This window comes from Neomonachus schauinslandi, chromosome 9 (genome assembly GCF_002201575.2).
Source record: "Neomonachus schauinslandi chromosome 9, ASM220157v2, whole genome shotgun sequence".
Lineage (NCBI taxonomy): Eukaryota > Metazoa > Chordata > Mammalia > Carnivora > Phocidae > Neomonachus > Neomonachus schauinslandi.
Window position 1 is genome coordinate 4,660,237 of NC_058411.1, and position 20,724 is coordinate 4,680,960.

Here is a 20,724-nt window from a genome sequence, read left to right on the forward strand (position 1 = left end):
GGCAGCAGCCCACCAGGCCATGGAGGGGACAGTGGGGCTGGAGCCAAGGGATCAGATGGAGCCGAGTCCATGGGTGGAGGGCAGTGGGAAGGGCAGCACGGCTCGCTGCAGGGGCCCTGGGGTTGGAGCGGGCCACCAGGCCAAGTCACATAGCAGTGCTGAGCCTCCTAAGTGCCTACCTAATAGCCACCCTGCCCTTTTCTAATGGAACCCAATATGTTCTGGGTTTCAGCGTGTCTGGATGAAAATACCCTTCCAGATTCCCTTGCAGCTGGAGGTGGCCACGTGTCCCAGATCTGGTCAGTGAAAGCAGTGGCTGGAGCTTCTGAGGAAGGTTTTAAGAGGGACAAATGCACCATGGCACATCCCGTGACTTCTGACCCAAGGAAATGGGGCTGGGATGCCCGCAGGGACAGCGGAGGAGGAAGCAGCCTTGGTGGACCCCTGGGCCAGCCTGGTCTGCTCCTTCCTTGGGTTCTCTGCCATGCATCATGGCCACAGCCAGGAGTTTGCTGGTTTTCCCTGGGGCAGTGATAGGCTCTGGCTCATGCCTTAGAGACCCCACAGGAGGCCATGAGGCACGTGGGCCACAGGGGTGGGAAGAGGAGGCCTGGGGCGGGGGGTGTGTGTGAACCAAAGGGCATCTCAAGACTGGGAAGGGAGGGCTCCAGCGCAGGCAGGCAGGAGCACGCAGGAAGGAACAGTGATGAAGCCCCCGTGGCAGTTTGAGGGAAACTGAGTCAACAGAGACTGTCCTCCCCAGATTTCTCCAGTGCTGGAGGCCAGCGTGGTGAGGAAGTGTGGGCCACCTCCTCTGGTGCGCACACAGGCACTGATTGCTTTTTTCCCTTTTTCTCCCTCTGGGCCCCAGGTGCAAGGAATGGCTACGGCGGCGTCCCCCTCCCCCCTCTCCTCACTGGCCGTTTTCACCGGGGCTATTCAGCGGCACTCATAAATCAAGAGCCCCCTCGTCCCAGGGCGGGCCCCTCTGAGCCACCGCATCAACCTGGGCTGGCCCCCTCGACTCCTGTGGTCTGCTCGCCAAGTTCTGTGGCTGCAGGGGACGACAGCCTGGAGTGACAGTTCAGGCACTAGAGGGGCAGGAAACTTGGACAGGCTCGGGACCCAGCCTGGGTGCTCCTTGGTCTCCACTCCCTTTCTGCAGTGGCCCCCTACGCTGACCTCCTGGCACCCACCCACCCTGGGGCGGGGGGGGGCGGAGGCTGGTGCTGGTGTCCACTGTGTCCTGGGCACACCGGAGAAGGGGCAGTGGCTGCTGGGAGCCCAGCTTGCGGGGGACACTGGCTCCCACCCTGGCCACACTGTCCTGGGGCTAGCTGACATCACTCAGGCTGTGATGATCAGTCTTCCTCCAAGGAATCCCCCCGAGGGCAAGGCCATGGTGCTTCCATAAAGTTTCCGGGAAGGAGTACGTGCTGCCAAATGGGAAGCCTGGCAGGAAATGTCTGCAGTGCCAAGCTAGGTCTTATCCCCTGAGCTCCCTCCCTGTGTGTGTCACCACTGTGTGGCTCTCAAGGGTGGCAGGCTCCCTGGCCTGGTGAGCAGACCCTGAAAGCCTCCCCGGGGGCATCCAGGCAGGTTTGGGCAGCAAAGTGAGCAGGACTAATACCTGAGTGTACGGTCAGGGGGGAGGCCACCAGGACAGGCCCCTTGGGAATTCCGGATGGAACGTCCCCATGGATGGTGGGAACATTCACTACAATGGGGACACAGGACAGGGAGCAGACATGGGGGGACTCGCTGGGCCTCCGGGTGTGAAGAACGTGTTGAATGAATGCGTGAGTGGGGGGGGTGCATGAGGGCAGAGGCTGCGGGGTACAGGGCCAGGTGGGGTTCTGCCAGGAGAGTCAGAGGGGCAAGGGAAGGCGAGAATGTAGGAGGGAGTGAAGCCAGGCCATGGGGCTTGGAGCGGAGGGTGGTGAAGACCTCTTAGGCTGGGGACGCCCAGGTTGGCTGCGGTGAGACCCTGGGGAGGCAGGAGGGGCAGAAAGCAGGACCCCAGGACAGAGACTTGAGTGGGCAGGTGTCAGTGAAGACAAGGTTTGGGAGCCCCTATGGCAGTGGCAGGCTGGGGTCACCATAAGGAGGCCAAGAAAAGCCGGGCCAGATGGAGATGGACCACCCCTGGGGACTGATGGGTGGGGGCCAGTGACCGGGCATTAGAACCGGGTGACAGCGGCAGCGCGGCGTGTGGAGGAGCAGGTGAGACGCGAGTGGAAGAGGTCTGTTGCGGGGGAACCTGGCCCGCCGCCGCCTGCGGTACGGGGGGGTGGAGGGCTTCCCGCCCCTTCCTCCCAAACCACCACACCGAAGCCCCCTGGCCTGGGCCGCTCCTCTCCCACTTCACCCAGGACAGGGGTGGTCGGCCACGGGGGACCTGTGTTCGCCCTGCCCCACCTCCGGGGGAGCCACCCCCTCCGCGGTCTGGGGGTGCACCCGGAGCCCTCCTGGAATGGCTCCCCTGCCCTCCGGCCTCTCCCGGCGGCCGCTGGCTGGCAGCAGGACTCTCGCGGCCCGGGCTACCCTCCCACGCCTCACTAGGAAACAAGCCTCCCATCCCGTGCGGGGGAGGATGAAGCCCCTGGGACCCAAGGTCATCCGCACGCGGGTCTGCGCCCCTCCCACCAGCCGTGCTCCGGCCCCCGGCAAGCTCAGCGGCAGGCGAGGCCGCGCTAGAGGGGCCCCTCAGCGTCCCCGCCCCAGCGGGCTCCGGAAGTCGCCCGGCGTCCCCAAAAGGGCCGGCTTTCCGGGGGTCCCGGCGGCCGACCGCGCGCACGCGCACCTGCCCCCCCCCCGCGCGGCGCGAGAGCGGCCGGGCGCAGCGCCCCCCGCGGCCGGAGGTGGAGGCGCACCCGCCGCTGCGGGCGGGGCCGGGGCTGGAGCCGCACAACCGCGGAGCCCTCAGGCCCCGCGCGGCCCCGGGACGGCAGGGCCGAGGCGAGGACTTTGTCACGGCGAGGCGTGGGAGGCCAGGCTGGAGCCCTCGCCGGGGCTGGAGACTCACGGGGTCTCGAGCCAGGTCACCCGCAGCTAGGCGCAAGCGTCCCCGGGGCCCGCCCTGCCAGGTGTAATGCAAGTTCCCTTAGCACCGAAAAACACAGCCCGACACACAATTCGCCCTGAACCAACGAGCCAACCCGGGAGTTGAAGGACAGGGGAAGGCTTGGGAATGAAAACGTGCAAGGGGAAGGTGAGGAGAGGTAGGAGAGGCTGAAGTGGGTCAGGGCTGGGGCTTAGCTTTGCCGGTAGGTGAACGCTTTGGATTTTATTCTGCAGGGTTCAGGTGGGGCGGTGAGCGAGCCAGCTAGGAGACTGTCACAGCAGTGACCGCAGGAAGCTGGAGGGGAGCAGCTGGGGCCAGAACAAGGGGTTGAGGCCCACTGGCCGTGGGCAGCCCCGGGAGCCAGCTTCCAAGGCCAGCCATGCACTGTTCTAAGACTCGGGGTGGGGGAGGGCAGTCCGGCTCCAGAAACAGGGACCGGGCTTCTCTGTAAGGGGCCGGAGGGGCCGGTGCTACAGAGCTCGCCCTCCTAGCAGCAGCTTGGAGGACTACATGCACCCGCGGCTCGCAATGCCTAGCATGGTCCTGGGCACAGGAGGTTCGCAATCGGTTGCCGCAGGCAGCTGGAGAGCAAAGGAGGGACACTGGCTTCAGTGTTATCTGGGGGCGCCCACAAAAGCAAGTCCAGGACCCTCGATGATCTCCGGTTCCTCCCGATCTAAAATCTGAAGATGCACACACGACTTTTCACCGCGGCCACCCCTCAGCTCAGCTCTCCCTTGAGCCTTCACTCAGCAGTCCTGGGCCTTACATGGGCCTGGGACCTGCCGCAGCATTGCCAGCAGCCCCTCTGTCATTGGCAAAAAGAACACGAATTAAGGAGTTAAGACTAAACCTCCCAGGGCGCCTGGGTGGCTCAGTTAGTTAAGTGACTGCCTTCGGCTCAGGTCATGATCCTGGGGTCCCAGGATCGAGTCCCGCATCGGGCTCCCTGCTCGGCGGGGAGTCTGCTTCTCCCTCTGACCCTCCCCCCTCTCATGCTCTATCTCATTCTCTCTCTCTGAAATAAATAAATCTTTAAAAAAAAAAAAAAAAAAAGACTAAACCTCCCAGTGCGATACCTCGGACACCAGGGCCCAGCCAAGGGAGAGCAAGACCCCTCTCTGCATTTTGCTTTTGGCCAAATCCTAACTAGCTCTCGGTACAGTTCATCCAGTTTAAGTCTGTCCCCATTAGTAAGTTCTTTCTGGCACCGGAGTTCACAGAACGAACACTGGGGGTCCGTGGGCCCCAACACATGGGCATTTCTTTTGGCTCTGCCTTCCGGAAAGTGGGTGAGGTCCTCACTAAAACTCTGGCCTGCTAGCCCACCTTGCAGCTGAGAGGTGAAGGAAGCATTTCTGGCTGGTGTGAGTGGAGTCCTGCGCGTTTCCGTTGCTGTGCCAGAAGGGAACCCACGAGGAGCTGCCCCAGGCCCGGCTGACTGTGTAACCAGACTCCGCAAGAGGCGGCGTGGAGGACTGAGGGACAAACAAGAACCACAGGCATTAAAAAGCTTAACAACATTATGCGTTTATTATATTTTATAGAGCCATGTTACACATGCGTGGTGCTTCAAACGGAGTTATCGTTAAATGTTTTTCTGGATGCAAAGCCATCTGATGCTTGATGCGGATGCCTTAAATACTATAATATTTCTGCATCTATGACCTATGAGCTAAGGAAAAAACCAAGGACGACAATTTCAGAAATGGCAAAGAACATTTAAGAAAAGATGTACATGAGACACAATGCTAAGTCCTTGAGTCAGGGCCTACAGAAGTTACCAGGAAGTGAAAAAAAACAGAGAACTGTTCTGTGAAAACGGCTTGACCAATCACCATCTGTAGATAACAGAGCCTCGTAACAAGTATGGATGTCGTAGAAAAAAGGTTATTCTGTTTGGTACTGATGCCCTTTCCCCTCCACTCCGTATGCAGACGTTGTGCGGCCCCCAGACAGCAGCAAACAGAATACAGCAGCACAGCAACCGCCCCCCTCCCTGCAACACCCCGATGCTGTCTCTTCCGGCGTCTGAGGGTCTTGAAGGAAAAGCAATTTGATCAAACTTGCCACTTTGTGGAAAATCAATCACTGTGACTTAGATGAACGTGGTACTACCACACACACCCCCTCTGCAGACTCCCAGAACGCTGGTCAGAAACATGGGGAGCCAGGGGACTGCAGTAAGCTCGACTTGCCTGCTGACCTAAACTAATGCCCATGTGCACGTTCAACATTCCCTTCCGGTTCTGACAAGGGGACCGGAGAAAGTGTGTCAACGGTACGCCACCCACCCCTCCCACGTCTCCACACGGTTCCAGCTTAGACATCCTCTCCAAAGCCCTGCTAACCGCTCCGGCCTGGAGAGGATGCAGGCAGCCTTCCAGCCACAGATAGCCCCACTTCGCCACTTGTGGAGGGCCCGGCCTCCTTCTAGAAGCCCGATGCTGCGGCTCTAAAGGGCCTGCACTCACATCGTCTTCATGCAACCAGGGAACCTGAGCACAACGTGAGCAGTAACCAAGTTGGCCAAGGCCAGTAAGTTAGGGTGCAGGAGACCTAGCCAGACATTCAGCTGCGTCTGGGCAGGCGAGAGGGATTCTGAAGGCGCCGAGGACCTTCTGTGAAGGTCCAAGTGCAGGCTATGGCGTGCATGACCGGAGCTGCAAGGAAGCAGAGCTTGGAGTTCCGGTGGCATGCACCTGCCCACGACCTGCTAGACTTCCACTAATGCCAATGGGAGCCGGGACACGGGCTACAAAGTCAGACAAGCGCCCGGGGTCTGGGGCCATCCTGGGACAGGCAGGCCTCTGGCTTCCAAGGGCCAGCAGAACAGCTGAGGAGGAAGCCTCAGGGCAGGGCCAGGGCATGAAGGGGACGCCTGTGAACAGCTTCTGCTCTCCCACTATACTGACCTCTTGGGATCCTTGCTCTTGCTGGTGGTCAGATGTCCAGAAAATAGAAGGAACTTAAGGAATCCAAGATTCACAACACGGCTTTCCTGAGCCCTGCTGATCCCAGGCCACAGAGGAGTCAGACAAGAAGCCATCAATTCTCTCTGCCTGCAGTGCGGGGTAGAATCATCAGGTTTCCAACTCAAAAATGTGGGAGGGGGCCAGGTGTTCCGGTGCCACGGACATAAATTGCGAGGTGCGTGAGGATAGCCAGGTTTTGCTGGGCAGGGCGGGGGCAGCAGTGACCGCCCCCCCCCGGCCCCGTGCCCACCGCACTGCGGCGACCCCTCAGGCAGCCCGCAGTCTCTGGGTTCTTGCTGAATGGAAGGGACTCTCTCTCCTCTATCTGTGAAGAAACCATCTAGAACTTCGCTTGGAAACGCTGGCAGGCATTGAGATACTCTGTCAAAGGGCCTTGCTTGACTCAAATTCAGCGAAGTAAGTGACATTTAAAAGAACCTGCACATGAAAACCAAACGGAGGAAAAAATCTTGATTTTCCTCAAATCCTCAGGCCTTGAATCTAGGCACAGCACACAAACACCATATGAAACCAACAGCGTGAGTTCAATGTCACCTTGGAAAATAAATGTCACTCTGGGGTGACAGTTCTTTATACAAATATTATGCTTCCCCCTAAACCCCCACTACCAAAAAAGGGGGGAAAATAATAAGAAATCCAAAAATAGAAAACAACATCTTGTTAAATGTAAACTTATCCTCTGGAGCTTTTATATTACATATGCTAGAAACATGCATTTATTTCAGTTCGGATGTAAGAAAATATGTCTGTCAGTATCACTTATAAATCAGGTTAATCCTCAAGACAAGGGACTGTTAGAACACCACTTCAAACTGCAGGAAATTACATCTTCAGCAAAATTATAAATTCTAACCACAAGCACGACGGGTTTCGGTTACAGCCAATGAGGACAACGGCTCCTCTTTCACTGCCGCTCCCTGAGGAGCTTCCTACACTACTGGGAATGGAGAGCGCCCGCCAACCGGGAACATGGACATTCCACCGCCTTCAAGCCCCCACTTCAATTCCTGTCAGAGATGAACTCTGCAGGCCGTGAAAGACACACGGACAAAGGGGCCTGGGGAGCGATAGCTGTTCCCCTCAGAGACAGAGGGGGCAGAGGGGGCAGAGGGGGCAGATGACCAAGGCATCCCCCAAGGGATCAAGGCACGGGGGGGGGGGTCGCTCCACACGGGAGCCTGGCTTCTCTAGCTCACGGTGTGGCTCTGCGGGGGCTGCTGGCGACACCACCCCACGGCACAAGTCCCGGGGACGGCGCCAGGCCCGGGCTCCCGTGTGGCGGTGCTGGGCGAGGGTGGCGCGGCCCCGGCCTCCTAAGGCGGCCAGCACCCAGAGACTGCTCACCTGGTGGGGCGGGGAGGTAGGGCCTCCGCCCCAGGTCTAGTCAGAGAGGCACGCAATGGCGCTGGGGCACGCAGCTTCGATGGGCCCCGCCACCGGCTTACCTCTCTCCTGCCTGCCAGATACAGCAAAGCCGGGCTTATCCCGAGAACAGCTGGGGTCTTCGGATTAACTCAGTTCCATCAAACTACCCAATGGATACCAGATTCTGAACAAGTAAGTGTCTCAAGTTAAATTTGTCATTTAGGACTCAGAAGGCACTTCAAAATTCCGGAGAGCCACAGGGTCCCTGTTATTAGGTCGCCAATCCTCCTGTACGGGACCGATGGAGAAGCTGAGAGGGACAGGGCTGTGCTTTTGACCCGACGGTGTCCTGGCCACGTGGGACACAAACCTCAGACGGTAGCTGGCTCGTCACCAGCCCCGCAGGGCCAAGCACGCAGCACACACACGGCTGTCTGCGCTCTGAATAAATGGCATTTTTGCTGTATCATGGCAGTTTATAAAATAGTCTCACAAGTGTGATATTGGACTCTAAGTAAAATGCAAAAATTGTAGTCGAACACTTAGGAGGTCACAATGTGAGAGGTAAAGTACTCACTGAGTACAGTATTCTTCATCATCGAATCACCCTGCCGGTCTGCGCTCGGTATCCGGGGAGAAGCCGGAAAACGAAGCCACGGGCACGCGGCTGCCACGTGGGCCAGCAAGGCTCTCCGACCAACAGCCAAGGAGAACCCTAAGCGCTTCCCGTCAGGCCAGCCAAGGACCCGCTGGGGCCGCCGTGAAGGCAGCCCGCGCCGGCAAGTGCCCTCGGGTCTCCCCTCTGCTCGCGCCCCGTCCAGGTGACAGCTTACCTTGAGAGCACACACACAGGCCGGGGCACAACTGCTCCAGTCACACTTTTGCTGGGGGGGGGGGGGGGGAGCTAACATCAAAATCCTATCACCAACGGGCCCGGTTTGGGGTACTCTGAGGTAGTTCCTTAACTCGGGATGCCTGTCACCTACTCTCTCCCAGAATTCAGCACGCGTAGGAAGTCCTGAAACATCTATGCACCGTTGCAATCACAAGTCACTGTAGTTGAGTGCAAAATAAAGGAAACTTGAGTTGCTTTATTTAGCTTCCAATTTCTGGGAGGCTCGAGAATTGTAATTATTCTGGACAACAAAAGGAAATCAGACTGTGCTTACAGATCTTTTTCTGCCGTATTCTTTCTGTAGGACTGCTGTTTTATTGTTGCCCTTTTCTGTCACATGGGGTGTACACATCAGGTGGTAAAAGGTACAATACATTCTACAACTGAGCACCACTTTCTGTAACTGAACAGGCAAAGAAATTACACTGAACATCAGCATCTGGCAGTATTTTTCGGAAAAAAAAAAAGTGACTAAAATGGGTTTAAATTGATTAACACTATTAAATCACATCTAATATTTGATACTACATGATTCAATACAGCTATACGATACAATTATACAAAATGTGTTAACATCAAAGAATACAACCAAAATTAAGATAGCAAACAAAACCTATATAACTTTTTTTTTTACAGGAAAATACTTTTGAAGTATGCATGTAACTGCCCATTCTTTTAAAGAAAATCTACTGCAAGCAAAGTTATCAACCTCCAGAAAAATCACACATAGCATTACTAAGCATATCCCCAAAAAGTGTACAATATGCACACTTGGAAAATACAAAATTAAAAAAATTGTAAGCAACAGGTGAGCTCCATATTTATAAGAATGTGAAAAGAAGTCCCATTTTTAGCACTGTTGTATAAAGAATTGTCTTTTGATGCGAAGTTCATGAATTGTCCTCCTGCTGGGACCACACTTTACAAAAACACCGTGTTTTTGAAACGAGATTACAGAGCAAGATAGAGCATCTTAGCAATGTCATCTTATTAAAGTTTTTTTTTTTAATTTTTACTACTTTATCAAAACATGTCCCTTAGGTGTGTAGGATTCATTTTTAAAATTCTTTCCTAGAAACAATATACAAAGGAGAGGCCTATTTATTCCCAATCACACTCCTGGAAGATGCTCCCCGGGGTCGAGAAGGGTCTTCTCCATCTTCCTCTCACTGGTTGTTTTTGGCCTTAGCATGTGTTAAGATGTGAGATTTCAGGTTAGTTGACTGAGCAAACTTCTTATTACAGCCGTCGAAGGGGCACACATAGGGCCTGTCCCCGGTATGGATTCGCACGTGTGTGCGCAAATTGAAGTCCAGTGAAAAGCGTTTCCCGCAGCCTTCGAACGTGCACTGTCGAGGAAAGACCAGAGAGAACCCAGCTCAGTGACCGTGCCGGGGCCGAGGGGGCAGGGTGGCAGGCGGCAAACAGCCCGCCTCTCGGGCCGCACACCTCGTCCTCCCCGCTCCGGGGAAACGCAACAGTCCCGGGGCCAGTCCCACCCCAGCACAAGCGGGCGGGGGGCTCGAACTCTGCATGCGGACCACTCGGAAACCCAGGCACAGCACTCAGGAATTATTTTAAATACGGGGTAAGAGACACACTTGGCAAAACACCAAGAATCTTCCTCGGGATCATGTTACGGTCTTAGTACTTATGTCAATGTTTCAAATAATGAAATACAATCGATTAGGAAGGTTTCTGGTGTCAGGTATCAAAAAGAACCGTGTTAAATCGAGACCTGCACTGCTAGTTTGTTCACTTGTGATGGGTTTCTAAAAACAAGACAAAACATCACCTATACTTACTCCGTTCGGTAAAATTTTGGAAGTTCCCCCGTCAATTAGTAATTCAATATACTTCCATCAACTACCGAAAATAAACTGCTTCAATCCCACAGTGAATGCACTAGAAATGCAGTTTTAGGCTTGCTCGTGAGCAATCCAGTTTTCCTCCTGATACAAAGTACACCCCATCAACACCCCGATACACCCTGTCCCCCCGTCTCCAGGACCAGAGACGCTGCACACGGGGAAGGCAAGTGCCGGGGCAGCCCTTGCGGCCGCACCAAGGGGACACCATTTTGGTTTCTCCCTACGGAGCACTGGGAGCACTGAGAGCCGCGTCTCTCTGGCTCTCCGGCCCTCCTGCGTCTCTCCGGCCCTCCCGGTGCCCGCAGCCCCGCCTACACTTGCCGGGTGGTGTGGGGAGGGGGAAGGGACGAGCTCTACCTGAAAGGGCTTCTCTCCAGTATGAACCAGTTGGTGTCGTTTTAGTTTTGAGCTCTCAACAAAAGCTTTGCCACACTCTGCACAGACGTGGACTCGGGGGCCGTGGGTGTGCAGGTGCTTTCGCATGGCAGAGTTATCCCTGAACATCTTTGTGCAGCCCTTCAAACAGAGAGAGAAGCTTAGTGGTTCACACTGCAAACTGTTAACAAAGAATTCAACCACTTAAAACAGCCTTCACTGACCCAAGAAACAAAACCACCCCCGGCCCCCCCGCCACTTACGTTTTACTCAATATCAACAGGAGAAATATTAAATGACTTAAGACAAAAACCAGACAGCTGGAGAAGGCCTTCTCGTTTAATGCAAACCCTCGTGTTACAGATCAGGAAACTGAGGCTCAGAGATGTCTTTAAGGAGACTTGCCCAAGGTCACACTGCTCATAGGAGCCGGGCTGGGGGTAGAACCCAGCAGCCTGGCTTCCAGCCACACCACAGCTGCCTCCCCCAACTCTGTGCCCAGCTGAAGTAGCAGAAGCCCTGGTAAACAAATGGGGTTGAAAGGAGAGCAGTCCACCACTACCTTTGGTGGGCCCCATATTCTGGGCTGCAAGAATGGGCTGTCACTCTCCATCGCCTACTGTTCCCTCTTCTCTCTTTGCCTCTTTCCCCTTCTTGACAGAGAAAGAAGCAAGAGGGTCTCCAAGGAATGGCAACTACAGAAGAAATTGATTTTGTGAGACACCAGGAAAGGAAGCAGGCACACAGACGCCGGAGCGGGGAGCGGGGCGCGGACAGGCGTGCACTGCTCAGGACAAGCATGGCCTTCCCAACTTCTTCTGCAGTTGCTGTCCAGGGATGGAGCGAGTGGGGGATGAGTGGACAGGACGACAGCATCACAGGCACGAGGGAGGGGAAGCCGCGGCTTTGGCACCTTGACCCCCAGGCTGTGTTTCCATTTAGCAAATGGAATTTTTTTAAAAATGTAAATTTGGAAAAGAAGTACACAGAGAAGCTACAGGGAGGACAGACACTTAGGGCCTAACTGTTTTCAAATGCTTCTTTACATGTTGGCCCCCAAAGGAACTTGTTTTACATCTCAAAATCTCCATTCACTAAGCGTGTTGAAAAACCACACAAAGAACCTGTGAGTGTGGTCATTAGAAGGACATCGCCAAATGAAACTCATCCTTCTTCAATTACTGATTTTTAAAAATTCTTTATCCCATTAAAACTTTCTCCCCACCTCCGTGATACTTCTTTTTCTGTTAGTTTTACATCCATCCAATTAAGTGTGAAACAGACCCAACCAACACCTCAAAGTACTTTTTAGGTGATCCTTTCCTTTGGAAGACTAGCCACATTTTGAAAACAATTAAGCACCCCTCTAGTAACACACAGTTAACAGGGCAAATTAAGAAAATTGTGAGAGATGCAGTTTTATTAGGCTTACTTTAGCAGCATCCAAAATAATTTCCAAATTTCCATAATGAGCTTTCAGCCCCACAAAGGTCCATGGGTGAGACACCACTCAATGTCTTAAGATTGACTTGTTCATGATCCAAAAGGAAGAAATAAAATCCTAACATTGTATATTCAATATATAGTAAGAGCAAAAACACCGGCGCCCTACAGTAGCCCCATTAACGGTATTTAAATTTAAGTGGCCTTTACTGAACAACAAAACTTACATCACAAATATAGCCTCTTGAATTTAGAAAACAAAGACTTTAGTTCCTCACTTAATTATTAGATGGAAATAAAAGTGCAGACTGCTTATGAGCTCTCTAAATCTTCATTGGCAGTTTAACAAACACTTTTCCCCTAGCATTACTTACTTTATGAGGGCAAGCTATTGTTCTTGGAGCATCATCTTCTTTAATTTTTCTTGGCTTCATTCTTACCAAAAAGAAAAAAAAAAAAAAAAAGAAAAGAGAGAGAGAGAGAGATTTGTAGGAGTGGGTAGACTCATCTGGCATAAATCATATAGTCCCTACAATGTTTTCCTTACAGATACAAACAACTATGGTTATAGGTGGCATCCAGGAGGGAAAGGATGAGACCACATTCCCTGAGTACCACCCGTGACTGGGAAGCACCCTTCCCATTTCACAGGTGTGGGTGCTGGTGCTCAGAGAGCCTGAGTCGCTGCCACGGTCTCGCAGCGAGCGAGCCAGGGCAGCTCAGACCGGCACTGAGGTCTGTGCGCTTCAAATATCTGCTCTTTCCTCCAAGCTCTTGAAATAACACGAAAGACCACCAGCCCAAACCACAGAGGAATCTCTTAGTGGGAGCAAAGCAAGGTATCCAGGAGCAGCTGCTGTGGTAACAAAGACACCTTGTGAAAAGGAAGCAGCAGATGGGGGAGGGTCTTAAACACAAATCCCTACAAAACCCCTTAAAAAAAAGGAGGGAGGGTTCACTTCATACTGACAGACATTATCTTTAGGAGAGATAATTTTTTAAAAGGGCACAGAAGAGTCCTTGTAAACAGAAAATCATTTATATACATTATCTCTGGAAAGAAACATAGTAAATGAACTTGATACTGGTGTTTTGGGGAAGAGCCCCCAGGGACTGGTGGACAGGTGGGAACACCCCATACCCTTTCCCACTGTTGAATTTTATCATACTACTACTTTTGATGGTGGGGGTGGGAGGGAGGTTACCGTTTTTCAAATAATGAGAGCATTTAAAAAAAAACAAAACAGAACGACAGATTTCCAGCCCTGCTTTGGGACCGGGGTGTAACAGGAACCCCACGCGGACTCACTACCCAGAGAGCTTGCTGATTTGGTAGCTTACCTACCTGCTATTTCCACTGAACCAACCTTTGGTCTTTTGTCAAAACTTTCTCTCCAAATACTCCCTACAGATCTGTGTGTGGTAGAGGGGTGAGAGATTAAAAGTTCCTAGAGAGACTAGAAAAAAAGATTTACATCTTCGAGACAGACGCTCCTTCTGTCCCGTCTGCCACCTCACTGCCCTACGTGAGAGTGCACAGCTAACAAACGAGCCACGAGGTCAGTGATGCCTTACCAGTAAGAGCTAACTTACCAGCACTCTCTCATCACAAGATTTCTGTGGTCATCTTTAAGTTAGCAAAGCCCTAGTGCAAAGGTCCTTCTTCACCCTTGATCTGGGAAAAGGATGACCTGAAGATTTTGTTTTATAAAACCTGAGCTGACAAAGTCATCTAGTTAAACTCTCCATCCCTCGAGGAGCACTGGTGAACCAATTTCTCTGGCGACTAGAACTTACTTCTAAGGAAGTCTGTTCAAGACAGTATGAATTTCCTACTTTAAGTTCTGAGAACATTTCCAGCTTGGTATCTGCCCCCGTTCCAACCCTGTAGATACTCCTCCTTTCTTCTACTTGGGGGAGCACCCCATCAGTAAGCAAATATTTTCTAAATGTCTGTTGTGTACAGGGCTTTGAGCTGGCCTGTTATCTGAAACACCATTAAACCCTGGAGCTGGTCTGAGCTCACAGAACTTTGTAGGACAAAAATTTGGTGTCACTGCGCCACCTGGAGGTTAGATCAGAGTTTGGAAAATAACAGTGATTCACATGAATGGGTTCTACTCCAATCAAGTATTAATAAGAAAAAAAGGGTATATTAAGAACCAGGCTTCCATCTTCCCAATGAATAACGACATTTACTCTTTGATGATTACACTCAAATACTCTGTCTCTCTCGACTGCAGACACGGCTACATGATCCTGTCCAAATTCGCAAGAGTGGTACTCACCTAAAGAGGGTGAATTTTATTGTTTGCAAATTATGTTAATAAACCAACTTTAAAAAATGTCCGCTGGGCTGACAGAGAAGTCGCACAGACAACCGCTTCCTGGCCCACCCATCTGGGGCTCCAGGGTGGGGTGTCCATGTCAGGGAGGTGCCTCCTGCAGCACCTCATGGAGTGAGCCCACCCCACCCCACCCCTGACATTTTCTTAAATTTATTCCCAGGAACTTGATTTTTGAAAACTTTTTATCATGGAAATTTTCAAATAGACACAAAATTAAAGGGCACAGTCCCAAGTACCACTTACCAAACTCTCCATTTCTTAAATGTTATCATTAAGTGGTATTTTTCCTTAAAATGTCATTTGCAAAATGTGTGCCAGCAGGTAGCATATAATTGATTTCAGAATGAAAGTTTAAAATGTATTTGGACAAACACCCTTGGACACAAGAAGGAAATGAAAGGTTTAATTGCAGCCACTCTTAAGCTCCTTGGCAAATCCTCCTTCTTCACCAGAGTGGCAAATGAGGCAGTGTGTGTTGTTGGTGCCTTTTATATTTTATTTGAAGGCAAACACTGAAAAGGTCATTTTCCAAAAACTAGATTGAAAGTGGGTTTTTTTTTTTTTTTTTGTGAGTAAAGACTAAAATTAAAATCTTCATGGCACCAACTGATACATAATCTACACAATAAAAAAAAGTATAAAAAAGTAATTTTTAAAAAGCCTAAAATCATATACTGCTACTTGGAATATCTCTTCAACATGCCCAAACTATTCAGAATAACCAAGATTTGAGTTTTCCCTCGACTGGGAGACTTTACACAGGACGCCATCGGCGGCGGAGGCACTGGCTACCGGTAGTGGGGGGCACAGGGCCAGGCTTGGTGCCGACTCCTACCAGCTGCACGACCTTGAGCAAATCACTTAACTTCTCAGCCTCAGTTTCTCACTCTGTAAAAAGGTGGAATGCTACCTGCTTTGTAGCTGCCAAGACTCAAAGAGAGGATGCACGTGAAGCTCTCGGGGAATGACAGCTATTCTTATCCCCAGCTGTGTGTTAAATGCGCCTAGCTAAAATGAGTTCATTCCTAAAAAAAAAAAAAGCCAGTTGTACTTAACAGTCCAGAAGGTTCTGGTGCTCCAAGCCACCGTTTTCAACTAAAGGGCTGAGAGACTAGAGAAAAACGGCACAAGTCGAGTAGAAAGGCACCTTCGGTAGATTACAAAGTACGAGGAGGAGCCAGGTACGCAACAAGAGAAGCTTCCTGTTCAATGGGAAGCGGAGAGCACTCCGCACGCTGCATGCGGCCCGGCCACTGGGTTTGCCCGGGCTCACTCCGCACCCGGGGGGTGGGGGCAGCACTGTAAAGGCTGGACTCCGGGACCAAAAATCTGCAGGAATCTCCTGGCACCACTTGGAGCAGGGCGAAACCAGAGTTGTAAGTTAAAGCTCAATGTCCCAGACGCCGAGATGAACCGTTTTTAAATCAGAGATTCTCAAATGAAGAGAGTCCTGTTCACTGCAAAACGATAAGCTTAGTCGCCTTCAGCCTAGAACCCTCATGGGGACCTGTGTTGGGGGCAGAAGTTCCTGGAACCCAGCTCCCCTCTGCAACCGCAACTCCCCTCCCTTCTTGGTGCAACGAAGAGCGGTGCCTCAGACAAACGAGACTAAGTTCGCCAGACAAAGTATCTCCTACGGAGACAGCACATTTTCCTGACGGTCCTTCCAGCTCCGCTCCACCAGCTCATCTTTATGCTACTCCTGCGAAAGTCTCAGGGTGGGTGGTGGACAACAACTAAATTAACCAGCTTGTGACTGACCTAACCACTCTTAATTCTGATCTTTCTAGACCGGAAGTTTCCGAAGGGCTAACTGTAGTTAATGAAAAGAGCACAAAGGCTGTTCATTTAATCAGGAACAAGAACTCACCAGGTCCCACCCACTGGCCACATTTTGAAGTATTTTAAAAAGAACAAAATCCCCCCCTCCCCCAATACCAGGACTTTCAGATGAAAAGTCCTTATTTCTTATACTTGCCCCCCTCCCCCATGTAACTGATTTACTTACTCCTAACCAATTCTCTAGGCTCGATGCGGTAGGAACCTGAACCACTCTTTGGTCAGTTCCAAGTCCAGTGCAGAACCCCCTCTCCCCAGCACAGGAGAGAGGGAAAAGCAGCTAACACGCTACCTCAAGCCAACAGCTGAGCCATGGAGTGGAGGTGGATAAAGGGGGTTCTGTGGGTCTTTACAAGAGAAGAAGATAGGGTCTGGCCCCTAACAATTTGAAACTTGGTGCCTCTTTGTCTTTAGCTTTCAGAGTCCCAATCACCAATGCCGGGGCCCCTGGAAAATCCTCTTCAGCGGTTGGTTACACACATTTTCAAAACGCAAAGATCTAAGAAAAGAGGGCATTCCAGGCTCCAGTACCTCTCACCACCACCACCGTCCAGTTAGAGACTTGATAGTTTTCCGTGATCTGTTCCAAGATACTAAGAACAACGGGGATGAGCGGGAGCCCAACCCTCTACCCTCACTTTGTATACACTGTCAGGATGAGCAAGATCTCATTCTATTCTGTACACAAAATGAAATCTTTAACAGGATGATTAGAAAAGAAACACACACTATATTCAGATGATTATGGAAACAGATCGCCTACTGTAGAATGTTAACTGTGTGCTAGGATCGCATTTCTTGCTCTGTGAGTCCAACACAGTCGCTTCAGGACCAAGGAGAGACTTGCAGAGTCAGGCCAAACAAGTTCAATGCACTTCAACCATCATCAAATTTATGCCCACTTTTAGGCCACAGCTTTCTTAGCACTGCCTCTCTCTTCAGAGGGTTTCTGATTATCTTTTCCTTTTTAGAAAACTCTTTCCCATACCACCAAGACCTTCTGGCTTCTTACTCATTCTGTGCACCACTGAATGAACTCAACTTTTCCTGAAGAAAGCCCTACAATTCACCGACTTTCTGTTCTCAACTGAATGGGTTTCCAGCCTGATTCTCTGTTCGCCAGGTTCTTTAGGAAGGCTTCCTTTTGATGTACGTCCTCGTCTTCCTGGAGTATATCCTCCAGTAACCCCCTCAGAAAGGGTAAGTGCAACATAAAACAAATCCTTATGTGTCTACAATTGCCACTTCTATGCCTTGTAGTTGACCAACAGCTTTGCTGGATAGGGATTTCTATGTTTACAGTAACTTTTCCTCACAAATCTCAAAACGTGACTCCGCGGTCTTCTAATTATCTACTGCTGGGGAAGAAAAGGCTCATTCAGGTCTAGTAGGGTTGAAGGCAGCCCTGAGGCAGGCTCGAGGCCACTTGGGAAACAAGCAGAAGCTTCTATTCGACAACGGTGACACGCACCTCCCGAGTGCAGGGCCAACACCCCAGATTTTCTGTTCAGGGAACTGTGGACAAGCTTCCAGATCAGCTGCCCCAATTCAGCAATGAGGGTGAACACCACCAAGGGTGGGTCACCAACACCTCATCACTTCTGCTCGCCACCCCCAGGTTCCTGCTCTCTGGAACATCCTACCTCAGCCCTCTCTCTGCTCCTCCACTGAAATCACTCCGCAAAGTATAACTGAGAGAGCGGAGGTCCCTCTCTTGGACCTTCTGAGCACTCCCCTGGCTTTTATGACGCTGTATGTACTTCCCTGAGCCACACCGTCGGTCTGAATGAGCCCTGTGCCCTGTTGCTGGTTCCCTTACCCTCCGATCACAGGGTTTTCCCAAGACCGGCCTCTCGGCAACAGGCCTCTCAGAGCGTGCACGTCTGGGCCACTTTCGGCCTCAGCCACAGTGCAGCAGATGAGTCTAGCCCTGATGTACTTCCTGAAACCACATCGGGCCCAACAGGGATGATTCATTACCATCTAAAGCCAAACAATGCCCACCCTGAACCCCAAACCAGCACCCTCTCCCAATCTCGTGCCACCTGAGGCGCGGAGCATTCAACTTCCACTCTGAGTCCTCCTTCCCGGAGACACACAGCCGGTCTGGTTCTCAATCTCATCTCCTGCCACCCTCATCTCATTTATTCTTTCACCATCTGGCCGCCGCAATCCCAGCTCAGGCCTTCGTGACCTCTCCCACTCCCTGTCTGTCCCTTCGCCGACCCAGCCTGGACACAGAGGATGTGTCCTTCTCTCAAAGCCAACCTCTGATCACAGAGCCCCTTCTCTACCGCTCACACACCTCTGGCAGCTGCCCACCGCACACTGAAAACATTCCCAGATGTGGGCCCGGTATTCAGAGAACTCTTACACTCCAACTGTCTCCCTGTGAGCCTCCGAATTCCCAGCCGAACCTACTTATCCTTTTCTGAACGTATATCCGATGGGGGTTGAGTCCCTTCCTTTCCAACAAACTCATGCCACACTAGCATTAGGCCCACCATGAGAACCCCACCTGCCCCCTCAAATCTCAGTGTTTTTCAAGGCTCACGTCAGACGCCACCGCCTCTGCAAGGCTTTCCTTGACTCCTTCGTTCGTAGGTCTACCCCTGGGGACAGCATCCTCTACCCTCGCTAAATTCCAAGTACGATAACAAGGGATGACTAACTTTAAAAACACATGACAATACTAAACATTGGCACACAATTTGACTCAATCTGCCCCAAAACTCTAACCTCACTGCTGACTCTATCTACAGATTCCATTTTTATTTGTATTGGGGGGGTGGGGAACGGAGTAACATTTGAGTAGCATACCGTATTTAAAATATAAAAGGCAACAAAAGCTGGGAGACATAATGTCATTCACAAAAGGACAGAAGCCTTAACTTTTTTTGTTCAGCCGTGATCAATCAGAAATAGACTCATGTGTAGATTCCCTGTGGCGGCAGTTTCATGGGATAGGAGAAAAGGGTACATACCCCTTTATTACAACACCTCTGACTCTGACACCCATCTGACACATGGGGAAACTGAGGCTCCCAATGGCAGGACCCACCTTGTTTTGGGCAGGGCTGGGAGAAACCAGGACACACCAGGCCTCCAACTCTTATCTACTCCACTCTGCTCTCAAGAAAAAGACAGACAAGGATCCCCTCTCTGTTCCTAGATGGTGTGGGATCACAAAGATGTCTCTCTTCCTCATCCTGCCCTTGCCTAAATTTCCTGGCTATTCCAGGCTCCATTCAACCTCAGGGTGGGAAAAGAAGTCATCCTTCTGCTCCAGAGTTTATGAATTCACTTCATTTTATTTAAAACTGTCTTTGAGTGTGTTCTCATGTCCTCGTAGAAACTGCCCAATGATGCTGGGAAATAAATACTACAAAAGGGGGCAGAGGCTTCTGCGGGAGCCCAGCCCACTTCAGGCCAAACAAGCCTCTGGTGGGTCCAGATCTTCCTGACTGCTCACCGTGGCCAGTCACAGGGGTCCCCGCCATAAATATTTGATGCCCGCTTCAATGAACAAAACCCTGGGAGCTTAACTGAGGACACACTGAAATATGAACTGATGACTCCTTCCCAGTGGTCAGCTGTGCCCGCCCAGCTCCAACCCAGGCCCCCGCAGCTTGCTCCAGCACAGCGCCCTCCAACCGCTAGCAGCTAGTGTAAAGATACCCATTTCCAAACCAATTCTGTGCAAGTTTATTTATTCACAAGCAAAATCAACTACGGAATTAAGAAGTAGTTGCTTCATCTCACTGTCAGCAAGGATCTAAAATGGTGCCATGCCCATTAATAGTGCAGTTACCCCTACAAACAAAATGAACTGCTTTTGTTTTTACAAGTTTCCCTGGAGCAAGACTATGAGCCACCACTGTAACTTAGACTCAAAGAACACAGCTGCTGACTCTAAGTACTTTCTATAATGAGAAAGAAAGGAAATTCTTAGGGCTTACCTAGCAAATTCTGCCAGTTGTTTGGGGTCTGAGAGGTCAATGCCAGGTATCCCTCCAGGAGGAAGCTTCTTCCCTGTCATATACTCTGAATAATCAGGAGGGGAGTTCTCTCCAATGATCTGCTCTTCAACCACTGTCTCATGGTCAATATCTTTTTTTTCATCTGAAACACACCATAAGATTGATTATTTTAGCAGAGTAAAAATGTGTATGTGGGCAAATACATTTTAGAACTATGAAAAGTGCTTTCATTAGCAGCTTCTGGAACGGGTGATTTATAGCCGCTAGCCCAATTTCTTAACCACCCAGTCTTTCTCCTCAGTCGCCAGAAATCCTGTTTCTGCCTGAAGGTCACCAGAATCTGCGATGCCAAACCCAACGGCGCCAAACCCAATGGCACCAAACCCAGAGCCAGTGCTCCTTTTCAGCCTGTTAGGAATATTCCCCATTCCTGACTCAGCATTCACCTGCCTGGTTCCACTCCCACTTCTCGAACTGCCTTCTTGTCATGCTTCCTTGCTTCTCCTCCCACCACTTCTCAGAGTTCTGCGTTCTGTCCACCCTACACA

General features: G+C 51.3%; 1 protein-coding gene across 1 annotated transcript; it reads right to left on the reverse strand.

Annotated features, from left to right (window-relative positions):
• Positions 1-8,605: 8,605 nt before the first annotated feature.
• YY1 (YY1 transcription factor) lies at positions 8,606-20,322 on the reverse strand. The gene is made up of 4 exons (XM_021679841.1): positions 20,156-20,322; positions 12,384-12,444; positions 10,549-10,707; positions 8,606-9,669 (listed from the first exon to the last, which is right to left on the reverse strand). Exons 1-4 carry the CDS (start codon positions 20,233-20,235, stop codon positions 9,487-9,489), a joined length of 483 nt encoding a protein of 160 aa, XP_021535516.2. The 5' UTR covers positions 20,236-20,322; the 3' UTR covers positions 8,606-9,486.
• Between the last annotated feature and the right edge of the window lie 402 nt (positions 20,323-20,724).

Excerpts from the sequence above, each read along its gene's own strand:
- YY1 (XM_021679841.1), bottom strand. The coding sequence starts at position 20,235 with ATGACAGGGAAGAAGCTTCCTCCTGGAGGGATACCTGGCATTGACCTC. Across the intron at positions 12,445-20,155 it reads CAACTGGCAGAATTTGCTAG|AATGAAGCCAAGAAAAATTA; the intron begins GTAAGCCCTAAG and ends CTTTTTGGTAAG. Across the intron at positions 10,708-12,383 it reads CAATAGCTTGCCCTCATAAA|GGCTGCACAAAGATGTTCAG; the intron begins GTAAGTAATGCT and ends CTCTGTTTGAAG.